At 43.6% G+C, this 13873-nt stretch overlaps 1 protein-coding gene and 1 pseudogene across 5 annotated transcripts in view; one reads left to right on the top strand and one right to left on the bottom strand.

The window, feature by feature from the left end:
- Nucleotides 1-13873, bottom strand: part of Nedd4 (NEDD4 E3 ubiquitin protein ligase) — a 60214-nt gene that overhangs the window by 9734 nt on the left and 36607 nt on the right. For all 5 annotated transcript variants that reach the window (XR_007208771.1, XM_048332169.1, XM_048332171.1 and 2 more), the window contains 11 exons: nucleotides 13088-13205; nucleotides 12075-12242; nucleotides 10375-10440; nucleotides 9193-9312; nucleotides 6648-6848; nucleotides 5229-5309; nucleotides 4929-4983; nucleotides 4539-4597; nucleotides 2212-2277; nucleotides 573-802; nucleotides 89-210 (listed from right to left, as the gene is read on the bottom strand). Coding sequence is in view for 4 of the 5 variants with exons in the window: in XM_048332169.1 (XP_048188126.1) it covers nucleotides 89-210; nucleotides 573-802; nucleotides 2212-2277; nucleotides 4539-4597; nucleotides 4929-4983; nucleotides 5229-5309; nucleotides 6648-6848; nucleotides 9193-9312; nucleotides 10375-10440; nucleotides 12075-12242; nucleotides 13088-13205 (1286 nt within the window). In the remaining variant the exon portion in view is untranslated. The remainder of the gene's footprint in view (nucleotides 1-88; nucleotides 211-572; nucleotides 803-2211; nucleotides 2278-4538; nucleotides 4598-4928; nucleotides 4984-5228; nucleotides 5310-6647; nucleotides 6849-9192; nucleotides 9313-10374; nucleotides 10441-12074; nucleotides 12243-13087; nucleotides 13206-13873) is intronic.
- Nucleotides 2835-3173, top strand: LOC125340518 (annotated as a pseudogene).

Genomic DNA, 13873 nt, shown 5'->3' with positions numbered 1-13873 from the left:
CAAGGAGGAAACGCATGAGAAATAAACACCCAATGAGAGAACACAGACAATGATGGACATTGAAAACCTTTTACAGCTGAACACTAACCATCTAAGAGTTTGCCATGATAAACAGCCATCCCGGCGACCCGACCAATGAACTTGAAGTAAGAGAGATGATCTTCGTTACACAGGCCCGAGTTAGGGTTTATCTGTAGGGTGTAATTATCCCTGTAAAGACAACCACATTGAAGTACAACTTGGGAATAATTTTGTTGTGTTTCGTTTGCTTGTTCTTTGGTTGGTCTTGGGACTTGAACTCTAGGCCTGGGCGCTGTCTCTGAGCTCTTCTGCTCAAAGGCTAGTGCTCTAGCACTTTGAGTCACAGCGCCACTTGCAGCTTTTTCTGTGATTAACTGGATGATAAGAGTCTCACTTACTCTAAAGACTGTAGCTCAAAACAAACAAAAACCCAACTTGGATATGGTAGCATGCACTTGTAATCTCAACACTCAAGAGAAGAATTGTGAGTTCAAGGCCAGCTGGGTCTACTTAGCAAGACTCTATCTCGAAAAATAAGAAAAGACACTTACGTAGCGGAATATTCAAACAATCCATAGTAGGGGTTAAACATTTCTTTTGAGATGAGGAAGAACCATTCTCTGGCGACTCCTCCATAGTCCAAGCCCTTCTCCCCATCGAACTCGATCCAGAGCCGAGCCTTGAGGAGGTCGGTTCTCTTGACACTCATCACTCTCCGGTAGGACTCCTCTAGAACCGTCGCCCGGCGGAGCTTCATTTCAAATTTGTTTGGAATGTCATTCTGCAGAGGCAGAGAAGAGGAGCCCAAGCCTCCAATCAAGCTAACAGAAGAGACATGTTCCTCTCTCGGGAAGTCCTGACAGGCAATGAACACCTCCTGTACCCCAGTCTCCTGTACTCTTTTTTTATGTGTGTGCCAATCCTGGGGCTCGAACTCAGGGCCTGAGCACTGTCCCTGGCTTCTTTTTGCTCAAGGCTAGCACTCTGCCACTTGAGCCACAGCGCCACTTCTGGACTTTTCTATATATGTGGTGCTGGGGAATCGAACCTAGGGTTTCATGCATGCGAGGCAAGCACCCTACCACTAAGCCACATTCCTAGCCTGTCCCCTCTAGATTTTTGCTTTTTTGTTTTATTCATCAATGATAGTGTTCTACTGATTTTAAGCCACTGCTTCACTTTTGGCTTTTTTTTTTTTTTTTTTTTTTTTTGCAATTAACTGGAGCTAAGAGTCTCCTGGATTTGTCTACCCAGGCTAGCTCTGAACTTCAATCTTCAGATCCCAGCCCTGTGAGTAGTTAGGATTAGAGGCATGAACCACCACCCAGCTGACACACTTACTCTTTAAGAAAAGTACTTAGGGGCTGGTACTATGGCCTAGTGGTAGAGCGCTTGCCTTGCATACATGAAGCTCTGGGTTCGATCCTCAGCACCACATAAGCAGAAAAAGCCAGAAATGGTGCTGTGGCTCAAGTGGTAGAGTGCTAGCCTTGAGCAAAAAGAAGGCAGGGAGAGTGCTCAGGTCCTGAGTTCAAGCCCCAGGACTGGCAAAAAAAAAGTATATAAATATTTTATTACAGCATCACCAATGTGAATTAAAAAAAATAAGACTATATTTCATTTTTGTTAACATTTTGGATGACTTGCCATCTCGAATCCTTGGCAAAGCAATCCTTGGGTTCAGAACCTGAGGAAGTGTAACCCAATGTAGCCACCTAGTGGTAGAATCCCTAAACTGCAAGGAGTGGGGAGCCAGAAAAGGAGCAGAGGAGGAAGGCATCGAAAATGTTGGTCAATAACCAACAGAAACCCAAGAGACCGGTGGGTGATAGATTCCATATCAAGCAGACTGAAGTTGTGATGCTGGGGGAGGTATACCGAACACACTGAATATATATATATGGAAAAAGTATGGAGGGCCATCCACTAAAAGTTCCATTCGTGTGTGTATGTGTGCACGCTTGTGTATATGCGTGTGCCAGTATTGGGACTTGAACTCAGAGCCGTCCACTCTGACTGAGCTATTTCCCCCAAGACCTGGGCCAGATTCAAACCACGATCCTCAGGTCTGAGCCTCCTGAGTAGCTGGGATTACAGACATGAGCCACCTACACCTGGCAGGAATTCATTTCTTATTTCTTGCGGTAGATATAATGATCATTCATAATTTGTATTATAAACATCACTAACCTGCTTCTTCAATTTTCTTCGGAAGAACTCATACTTTCTTTTGTAATCTCTGGAGTAAGGTACTGCCTGCAGGGGAAATTAGGGGAAAATAAAGAAGGTTTCGATTATTTTGATTCTGGAATCACTTTAGCAGTTCCCCCGTTGGTATTTTATGAAGGTAAGTTAAAAATACTAAAAGAGAATGATTTGGAAATTAAAAGTTTCATTTGAAATGAAACAAATATCAAGCTTTAATTTTTAAAAATAATTTCTCCGTTTAAGATAAAACTGTATTCAGAAATTCCTCTGGCTGTAACTTTCATCCTACAATAGTTTTGAAATGTGACACGCCAGAAACAGGACATTTCTTCCAAGGAGAGAAATATTAGAAATAAAAATTTCCATTACTAAAAAGGTATTTCAAAGTGAATCCTCCTAAAGGAACAATTTGAAAAATGTACTTTTTTCCTTGAACTGCTTTTTTTTTTTTAACCTAATATTTCAAAGACTACCCACTGAGAAATGCAACAGAAATGTATTTTTAAAAAGTTCCACGCAAGCTGTGGTGCTGCCTGTGTGCTCGTTGGGAGCGGGCCGGGGGCCTCTTTTGTGAAACGGCATCTGAGGAGACTCCGGCGCTCGCGATGGCCGGCGAAAAGCCCAAGGAAGGAGTCAAGACTGGGAACAACGATTCTATTAACTTGAAGGTGGCGGGGCAGGATGGTTCTGTGGTGCAGTTTAAGATTAAGAGGCATACACCCCTTAGTAAACTAATGAAAGCCTGTTGTGAACCACAGATGAGGCAGATCAGATTCCGATCTGATGGGCAGCCAATCAATGAAACACACCCGCACAGTTGGAAATGGAGGATGAAGATAGAATGGATGTGTTCCAGGAGCAGACAGGAGGTGTCTACTAAGAAAGGGAACCTGCTACTTTGCTCCAGAACTTTGTTCTTATAGACCAAGAATACATTCTTAATTAGAAAAAACTGCAATTTGGTTCCACCACACCCTGACTACTACAGTATAGTTTTCTCTATTCTTTCATTTTCCCCTTCCCCATTCCTTTATTGTACATAAAGTAACTGGTGTATGTGCACAAGCATATTGCTTTTTCTTTTCCTTTTTTTTTTTTAAACTAAATGGCCAGTGGTATATTTTGACTGACATCAAATGGAGATGGGATGGGGAAAAATACTGGTTCTGTGAAAATATCCCCCTTCTCCATTAGTGGCATGCTCATTCAGCTTTTATCTTTATATTTCAGTAAGTTATTTTGCTCTCACTGTTTCAACAAAAAAAAAGAAAAAAAAACAAAAATCCTTGCGTATCTTGTTTAATTGGAGAATTCTAATGTCTTCATTTATCATTGTAAAACCAAGGACAATTTTATAACTTTTTTGTACGTAGCTGTTATATGTAGGGCAATCTGTCTTTAAGTAGGGATAAATTACTCTTAAAAAAAAAGAATCCTAGATAGTTTTCCCTTCAAGTCAAGTGTCTTGTTGTTTAAATAAACTTCTTGTTATTTTTAAAAAAGTTCCATGCATTCTATTTTTGTTATTTTTTGTGCTAGTACTGGGGCTTGAACTCAAGGCCTAAGCACTGTCCCTTAGGTTTTTCACTCAAGGCTGTGCTTTTCCACTTGAGCCATGGCTCCAATTCTAGCTTTCTGGGGATTAGTCTCACTGGGCTTTTCTGCCTGGGCTAATTTTGAACTGTGACTGTGAGATTTCAGCTTCATAAATAGCTAGGATTATAGGTACAAGCCACGGGTGCCCAGCTTAATCTTATTTCATCTTCTTTTGTGAACTAGAAAACAAAATCTGCATTTAACAAAAAAAGGGACAACTTAATTACAGAAGAGAGGAAAACAGATTTCCCTACCATCATCCTGACTCAGAAGTAATATAACCATTCTACTAGGATGATAATCATTACACTTTGGTAATCATTTGAGAAGCATTTACACATTGGTGGTGCTATATGCAATAGGCTGCTTCTAGAACGTTCGCCAATCACTGAGTTGACAAGATGAGGTATCATATCTGGATGCGCCCTTCGCACCTTTCCTTTACATTCAGGGCTCTCAACACTCCCCTCTCCCCTCCCCCACAGGGTGGCAGGGACCACTGGCCCCAAACCCACACATCACCCGAGGCTGTGGGGGATGGTAAGGGTGATAGACGGTGACTTCTGGCGGTCCTATCAAGTAACTGGGGTTTGGAGGAGGGCAGTGGAGAGGAGACGGCCCAGCATGCCTTTCACCCAGCGCCCTTGAGTGTCTGAACAGGGACGACAGGGCAGGGTAATGCCATTGTAGGGCACTGACCCACACCAACTTACTGGTCCAGTAATGGCGACATGCTCCAAGCGAGGGTCTTCCCACTGGGTTCTTTTTATATCTGAAAGGAAAAAAAACAAACCAACAAACAAGTCATTCTTTCTCATGCACAAAGTCTTACAACACCAAAAATGATGTGCTAAAAGCTGGGTGCTGGTAGCTCATGCCTGGGATCCTAGCTACTCAGGAGACTGAGATCTGAGGATCGAGGTTCAATGCAAGGCCAGGCAGGAAAGTCCCTGAGACTCTCATCTCCAATTAATCATCAGAAAACCAGAGCTGTGGCTTACAGTGGCTACAGAGTGCTAGCAAAAAAGCTCAGGGATAGTGCCCAGGCCCTGAATTCAAGCCCCACAACTGACAAAAAAAAAAAAAAGTCATAAAAAACATACTGTGATTTATGTAGAAGATCCTTCCATCCGTGTGGGTCCTTTCTTCCCATCCTGGCTATAATTACAAATATATTTCAATTATTTTTAGGAGAGAGTTTTAGATGTCCCAAAGGGGGGGGGGGGGAACCCAGCAGTAGTTAGGGTTCCTTGAATTGGTTGAATTGAGTAAGATGAATTGTATTTGCTTTCTTGGAAGAAGACATTGATAATTTAATAATATGAATTATAGTTGTTAAAGAACTACCAAATCCCAGGGTAGGAGCTGGTGAAGGTGGACTGGGAGCAGGTCTGTGCACTTACAGGTAAAGGTCCTAGATCGTTAGGTGGGTCCAATGAAGGTTTCCCTCTCAGATGAGCTGGGATTTTCAATCTTGGATCTTCCTTTTTTGGTTGAGTAAAAATAAATAAATAAATAAATAATATACACACATTTGAAAAGAATGCAAATCAATATGCTACAAGGTTTTCTAATATCAATGTGTACTTAAAATATTCTTCTAGGGGCTGGGAATATGGCGTAGTGGCAAGAGTGCTTGCCTCGTATACATGAAGCCCTGGGTTCAATTCCTCAGCACCACATATATAGAAAAGGCCAGGGCTGGGAATATGGCCTAGTGGTAGAGTGCTTGCCTTGTATACATGAAGCCCTGGGTTCGATTCCCCAGCATCGTGTATATAGAAAAATCCAAAAGTGACACTGTGGCTCAAGTGGTAGAGTGCTAGCCTTGAACACAAAGAAGCCAGGGACAGTGCTCAGGCCCTGAGTTCAAGACCCAGGACTGGCTAAATAAATAAATAAAATAAAATATTCTTCTAGCTGTGTACCAGTGGCTCATTTGCTACTCAGCAAGATGAAATCTAAGGATCGTGGTTCAAAGCCAGCCCTGGCAGGAAAGTCTGTGAAACTCTTTTATGTATGTATGTATGTATGTATGTATGTATGTATGTATGTACTTATTTATTTATTTTGTGAGACTCATCTCTAATTAACCATTAAAAAGCCAAAGGTGGGGCTGGGAATATGGCCTAGTGGCAAGAGTGCTTGCCTCGTATACATGAATACATGAAGCCCTGGGTTCAATTCCCCAGCACCACATATATAGAAAATGGCTAGAAGTGGCGCTGTATCTCAAGTGGCAGAGTGTTAGCCTTGAGCAAAAAGAAGCCAGAGACAGTGCTCAGGCCCTGAGTTCAAGGCCCAGGACTGGCCAATAATAAAGAAAGAAAGAAATAAAAAAGCCAAAGGTGGATCTCTCAAGTGGTAGAGCACCAGGTCTGAGTTCAAGTCCCAGTAACGTCATAAAAGTTTTTTGTCTTTTAAAGTACATGTATACTTCATTTCCTTAACACATGACAATAATTTCTCTTAAAATCTGTCACGCTAGGTCTAGAAAAATGAGAAATAGGAAATAAACATGACAATCTCCAAGGTAACAGTAAAAAGAGTACCTCAAGTAACAATAATATTAAGAACTCAACATATTTTCAATATCATTTAAAGATGAGAAGGAAAGGGGAGGCATGGCTCAAGTGGCAGAGCACCTACTTAGCAAGTATGAGGTCCTGAGTTCAAACTCAAGTACTGCCTCCTACCCCAGAATGGCTGGTGAGGGACATAGCTCAAAGCAGTAGGTAGAGTACTTGCTAGGCCAGAAAGAAACAGCATTAAAGACCTGTAAGCGTTTGCTAGGAAAACACTCCAGGCGAGGAATTAGTTACCCAGGTGGTGGTTTTGGTGTTGTGGTCAATAAAGAAGGGCCTTCCATTTGGTGCATGGCGGACTTCCCAGCCTGTCGGAAGGAATCCTTGTTCAACTGCGGATGGTTTTGTCACTTGCAACACTGGGTCACTGGCAGGAAGCAGCGGCTGAGGGCCGGCAGAGCTCTGGCTAGTCGGCAGCTGACTGGTCTCCGTTGTGGCCTAGTGCATTGAATAAGTTGTTAGGGAAAAAAAAAATTATTATTGTGCTGGTCCTGAGGCTTGGACTAGAGGCCGGGGCACTGAGCTTTTTTATTTGCTTAGGGCTAGTGCTCTACCACTTGACCCACAGCTCCACTTCTGGCTTTTTTGGAAGTTAAGTGGAGATAAGAGTCTCATGGACTTTTCCTGCCCAGGCTGGCTTTGAACTCTGATTCTCAGATCTCAGACTCATAAGGAGGTAGGATTACAGGCAAGTAAGTACCCAGCCACACTGTATAATTTTATGGAGAACTTACAAAATAGCCCTAGTTACAAAGACAGCTTAACCAACACACACAGAATACACACTTGCAAATAGGCCGTAAACATTTGAGGCTTGTTTTCAAATGTGGTTATGACATAATTTTAATTTTTCCCTAATTTTTTTGGTGGGGGAGAGGGTTATAGGGCTTGAACTCAGGGCCTGGGAGCCGTCTTTGAGGTCTTTCACTTAAGGCTAGCACTTTACCATTATGGTTTTCTGGTAGTTAATTGGAGATGAGTCTCATGGGGACTTTTCAGCCTGGGTTGGCTTCAAGCCACAATCCTCAGATCTCAGCCTCTGGAGTAGTTAGGATTACAGGCGTGAGCCACTGGTATCTGGCTTTTCCCTAACATTTTTTATGACTTTATTCCTTGAAATTTTTTCCAATGGAGCATTTGGGTAAACTTTGTTTTTATTTTTTGGTTTTTATTTATTTATGTTGTTGGTCATGGGGCTTGAACTCAGGGCCTGGGCACTGCTGTCCTTGAGCTTTTTCACTCAAGGCTAGTGCTCTACCACTTTGAGACACAGCTCTACTTCTGGTTTTCTGGTAGTTCACTGAAGATAAGAGTCTCACAGGGGCTGGATATAATATGACCTAGTGGCAAGAGTGCTCGCCTCGTATACATGAAGCTCTCGGTTTGGATTCCCCAGCACCACATATATAGAAAAGGCCAAAAGTGGCGCTGTGGCTCAAGTGGAAGAGTGCTAGCCTTGAGCAAAAAGAAGACAGGTCCTGAGTCCAAGGCCCAGGACTGACAAAAAAAAAAAAAAGTCTCACAGACTTTCCTGCCCAGGCTAGCTTTGATCCATGAATCTCAGGTCTTAGCTTTCTGAGTAGCTAGGATTATAGGCATGAACCATTGGCACCCCACTTAAACGTCATTGTTTCGTTGTTGCTGCTGTTTTTTTTTTTTTTTTAAAAAACAATACTGTATGTTTTCTCAAGCTAATTCTCAACAGTAAGATAGTACTTAACCATCTTGTGGGTCTGTGTGACTAAGGAATGCACAGCCGGGGGGCAGAGCAGCTCCAGCTGCAAGGAAGCATGGCTTCTTGATACTTATGTCTAGAAAAGACACAGTTTCCAGAGAAGGAGGCCAGCTTTGCTCCCAGAGACTCACAGACCGAACATAGTAAGTGGCTTCAAATATTGGTAGAAAAAAGAAAATATGCAGTACAGGAAAGGATAACTGAGCTGAGCATAGTACTACATGCCTGTAATCCCAGCTACTTGAGAGGCAGAGACTGGGAAGATTATGGTTCAAGACCAGTCCAGAAAAAAAGTTAAGAGAGTTCCTATCTTACTATCTATCCATTAACCACTAAGATGATCTTTTAGCACACATACATACAAAAAGATCTTCACCTTTTAAATTACAAAATCATCCAATGATTTACAAGGTCTTCTCAATCTCATTTGAAACTTTTTTTTTCCAGTCCTGGGGCTTGAACTCAGGGCTTGAGCACTGTCCATGAGCTTCTTTTTGTTCAAGGCTAGCACTCTACTACTTGAGCCACAGGGCCACCTCTAGCTCCTTCTGTTTATGTGGTACTGAGGAAGGGAACCCAGGGCTTCATGCATGCTAGGCAAGCACTCTACCGCTAAGCCACATTCCCAGACCCTCATTTGAATCTTTTAAAATAACAAATGGTAACTTTCAGCTGTACTTGAAATCCTGGGGAATGGTAGACATTTAGCATCAGTGTCACAAACTACATAGACGATGACAAAAAATGTGCAGAATCAACTGAAAGCTATCAAATGGTGTATACAGAAAGGAGACAGGGAAACAAGTTAAACCACAGACAGTGGCTCACACCTGTCATCTGAGATCTAGAGGATCAAGATTCAAAGCCAGCCTGGTCCATGAGACTCTTCTCTCCAATTAATCAGCAACAAGCTGGACTAAAGGTATACTTCAAACAGTAGAGCGCTGGCATGGGCAAGCAAGAGTACAAGCTCAAAATAGAGAACTGGAAAAACAAAAGCAAACCCAAGAAAGAAAGAAAACAAGCTGACATGCAGGGTGTGGGTACCTGTGTGGTGGGCTTTGCCCAGGTGGTGGTTCTAGAATTGTGATCGACGTAATAGGATCTTCCTCTTTCATCTTGTTTCTCTTCCCACCCAGGCGGCAATCCGAACGAAGTAGGCAGAAGCTGAAGTGCAGAATACCAGAATTACATGGGGAGGAGGAACGAAATAAGAAGGGCCACGTGCTCTCTAAAGCTGAACTATGTTTTATTTTATTTGAAACTAAAAGTGCTGATTACAGTTAGAAAAGTAGACAAATGGTGCGTTTCAATTTGGGACCATGAATACCATTTTAAATTACCTAGCAAAGAATACAGAATGAAGCGTTTCGCCTTTCACTTAGGAGAAAAAAAATCACAACGGACAAGAATGAGGGGAGAAAACAATAAGAAAATGTGTCAAGTGTTAAGAGCGAAGCACGAAGTGCTGTATGACAGATCATGTCACTTAATCTATACATAAATCTTCTCAAATCTGCCAATACTGGGGCTTGAACTTGGGCCTCTCACCCCTGCTCAGCTTTCTTGCTCATAGTTGGTGCTCTATCACTTGATCTATGCCTCCAGTCCTGCTTTTTCGTCATTTGTGGGCTTGAACTCAGGACCTGAGTGCTGTCCTTGAGCTTTTTCACTCAAGGCTAGCATTCTACCACTTGGAGCCACAGTGCCACTTCCACTTTTCTGGTGGTAGTTAGTTGAGGTTAAGCGTCTCACAGACTCCTGCCTGGGCTGACTTTGAATTGCAATCCGTAGACCTTAAGACTCCTTAGTAGCTAGGGTTAGAGGTGTGAGCCACAGGTGCCTGGCCAGTCCAGCTTTTTGCTGATTAACTGGAGCTAACAGTCTCTTGGAGCTGGGTACCAGTGGCTCATGTCCGTCATCCTAGCTACTCAAGAGGCTGACATCTGAGAATTTGATTCAAAGCCAACCTGGGCAGGGAAGTCCGTGAGACTCTTATCTCCAATAAACCACCAGAAAACCAGAAGTGGAGGTGTGCCTCAGTGGTAGAACGCCATCCTTGAGTGGAAAAGCTCAAGGACAGTACCCAGGCCCTGAATTCAAGCTCTAGTACCTGTATGTGTGTGGGTGGGTGCGTGCGTGTGCCAACACACACACACACAAGAAATTAAAAGATGCTAAGTTACATTTTTTATGGATGACTAGGCAAGAGGATTATTCAAAACTCACCACAGGAAGTGTAGGCTGTTCCTCAAAAGAATAGGTTTGTAAACTGCCTCTTCTGCTGGAATGATTCTTGTTAAAAAAAAAAAAAAAGAAAAAAACAAGGAAATAATACTGTTAGGTGTGTTTTTAAATGGCAGATGAGAGAGTGGGAGCAGGCTCACAGGCGCTGAAAGGAAGCAGGTAAACACGGAGGTGAGAGATGGGGGCCAGCCCGTCAGTGAGCCTGCACCACCCCACGCCAGCTCTACGCAGCCCCGTTTTCCACCCAGGGCCCAGCACAGCAACTCCGCTGCCCACTATCTAGACCCAGCCACATTCACTTCCTTCTATCCGGTCTCTTTTAACTAGCTCTCCAATGCATTCAACTCTCCATGTTAGTACAGGTAGGCCTTTTTACTTTAAGAAAGGAAAATTCACGTTTTCCTTGGTTTGTCATCTTGATGATCCACAGCAGCAATGTCCTAGTAAGTTTCCCCAATGAGTTCAAGTCTCATTTCCTCCAGCGCGTGCTCTAGGATGGAGCCAGAGAGCCTTGTGTGACACAGGCCCTGGCCTGTCATTCTCTGGCTGACATCCTTCAAGGTCGGAAGACAAGTACTGAATGAAATCAGGATGTAACACAACAGTTCCTGAGCTGCAGGCCCCACCCCTTCCTGATCTCTTTGGCTACTTCCGGCTTCACATTCCCCCTAGATCACTTATTTCCTGGAAATCCCATCCTCTTCCTTTCCTTTTGCCTTTACATACTTGCTGTTGCCACACTATCTGAAACACTGTTAGTACTATCAGAAAAATCTTAGCTTTGTTATTAAATGGCATCAACATTTACCCTGCACATACATAAATTAAGTCAAAATATCCACTGTGGGATCATTTGAAGTAGCTGAGAATCGTAAACAATCTAAAATTCTGTCTCTATAGGAGACCAGCGCCCAAATGTCTTAAGGATGACTTTGTACAACATCAAGAGCTTGATGACTGTTTTTTATTTTATAAAAGGAATATGAAACAGGGTCTTCTTGGGGGCAGGGTACCCCCCGAGGGTAAGAGCTGCATGGCGAAGGTGAATGAGGGGTGAATATGACAGAAGTGCTTTATACACATGTATGAGAATACAACAATGAGGCATGTTGAAACAAGAAATCTTATTGCCCTCTGGGTGCTGTAGCACAAGTCTGTAATCATAGCTACTTGGGAGACAGGGATCAAAAAACTGTGGTTCGGGCTGGGAATATGGCCTAGTGGCAAGAGTGCTTGCCACGTATGCATGAAGCCCTGGGTTCGATTCCCCAGCACCGCATATATAGAAAATGGCCAGAAGTGGCGCTGTGGCTCAAGTGGCAGAGTGCTAGCCTTGAGCAAAAAGAAGCCAGGGACAGTGCTCAGGCCCTGAGTCCAAGGCCCAGGACTGGCAAAAAAACCCCCCAAAATACAAAAAACTGTGGTTCTAGGACATATCAAACAACAAAAATGTTTGTGAGACCCTATCTCAACCATATATATGCATACATGTATGTATATATGCAAATATAATAATATATATGTATTATATATCATTATATATTATATAAAACATATAATATACAACACACGTAATATGTATACATATATATGTATATGTAATATTGAGAATTATATATTATATATATATATGTAGATAATATAAAGTCCTGAAGCCATAAGAGAATCAAAAAGCGTCTTACTGAGCTGGACATGGGCTGGCTGGTAGCTGAATTGCCATACATGGTGAGTCTGGAATTCAATTCTTCTGCAAGGTGAAAGTGAGTGTCGGGGTTACTCGATGTCGGCGGTGATGGGAAGGACTGACCACTGTACATGGCGGCTTCATCTTCTCTTATCACTTCCCAGTTCTAAGATGAACAGAAGCAGCTTAAGTTATGTGTATTTTTTTTTCACATGAGTACCAGTACTGGGGCTTGAACTCAGGGCCTGGTGCTATCACTTGGTGCTTTTTGTTGTTGTTTTTTTGCCAGTCCTGGGGCTTGGACTCAGGGCCTGAGCATTGTCCCTGGCTTCTTTTTTGCTCAAGGCTAGCACTCTGCCACTTGAGCCACAGCGCCCCTTCTGGCCATTTTCTGTATATGTGGTGCTGGGGAATCGAACCCAGGGCCTCATGTATATGAGGCAGGCACTCTTGCCACTAGGTCATATCCCCAGCTCCTCACTTGGTGTTTTGCTCAAGGCTAGTGCTCTACCACTTTGAGCCACAGCACCACTTCAGGTTTTCTGGTGGTTCATTGGATATAAGAGTCTCATGGAGGGCTGGGAATATGGCCTAGTGGCAAGAGTGCTTGCCTTGTATACATGAAGCCCTGGGTTCGATTCCCCAGCACCACATATGTAGAAAACGGCCAGAAGGGGCGCTGTGGCTCAAGTGGCAGAGTGCTAGCCTTGAGCGGGAAGAAGCCAGGGACAGTGCTCAGGCCCTGAGTCCAAGCCCAGGACTGGAAAAAAAGAGTCTCATGGACTTTCCTGCCCAGGCTGGCTTCGAACCATGGTCCTCAGATCTCAAGCCTCTTGAGTAGCTAGGATAACAAGGCGTGAGCCACTAGTGGGCCTTGAACCACAATCCTCAGCTTCAGCCTCTGGAGTAGCTGGGATTATAGGTGTGAGCTACCAACACCAGGAGAACTTACACGGTTCTGACTGACAGAGACAGCAAGTCCCTACCCACGAGCCCCACGGGCTGCTGTACCTCAGAGGTGTCCCGAGGATCCAGGCCTTCCGCTTCTTCGGATATCTGCCTCCGGGTAGTGAAGGCTCGCTGTGCTTGCAGCTCCATGTCCCCGTCCTCAGCATCCGTTAGGTCATCCCTGTGTTGGGAGAAATCAGAGCCATTGGGTGCACCTCGAGATAGATGAGAGGAGAGTCAAGATTTGGGGGTTCCTTCAAAATGCTTAACAGCCATTCAATCGCAATAGGTTGTTTTGTTGTCTCATGTCCTGTGGACAGGCGGGCACCTTCGGGATATCTTTTATGAAACCCGTAACACGTCTGATATTCTCTGTCCTGTTCATTTTGTTAGCTCTGGGCCTCACACTCTCAACTCTGCTTTCTTGCTCATGGATGGAGCTCTACCATCGGAGTCATGCCTCCTGTCAAGCTTTATGCTAGTTAATTCAAGATAGGGTGTTGTGTACTTTTCAGCCTGGGATTGGTTTAAAACAACCATCCTCTGATCTCAGCCTACTGAGTGGCTAGGATTACAGGTGTGAGCCACTGGTGCCTGGCCTTGGTTTTAACATTAGTTTTAAGTTGACACTTAGTAATTGCATAACTGCCTTCTTGGGGACTGTATCATATTTGGGAACAGGTACACATGTGCAATAATCAAATCAGAAATCTAGCATGTGAATCATCATTTTTCTTTTTTGTGCCAGTACTGGAGCTTGATACTGGTTCTTGTTTGGCTTTTTCATTCGGGGCTGGTTCATTACCACCCGAGCCACAGCTGTACTCAGCTGTACTCCTGCAATCACAC

Source organism: Perognathus longimembris, chromosome 23, assembly GCF_023159225.1.
Source record: "Perognathus longimembris pacificus isolate PPM17 chromosome 23, ASM2315922v1, whole genome shotgun sequence".
In the NCBI taxonomy this organism is placed as follows: domain Eukaryota; kingdom Metazoa; phylum Chordata; class Mammalia; order Rodentia; family Heteromyidae; genus Perognathus; species Perognathus longimembris.
The sequence above is the reverse complement of the archived record's forward strand: the minus strand, read 5'-3'. Positions and strand labels throughout refer to the sequence as shown.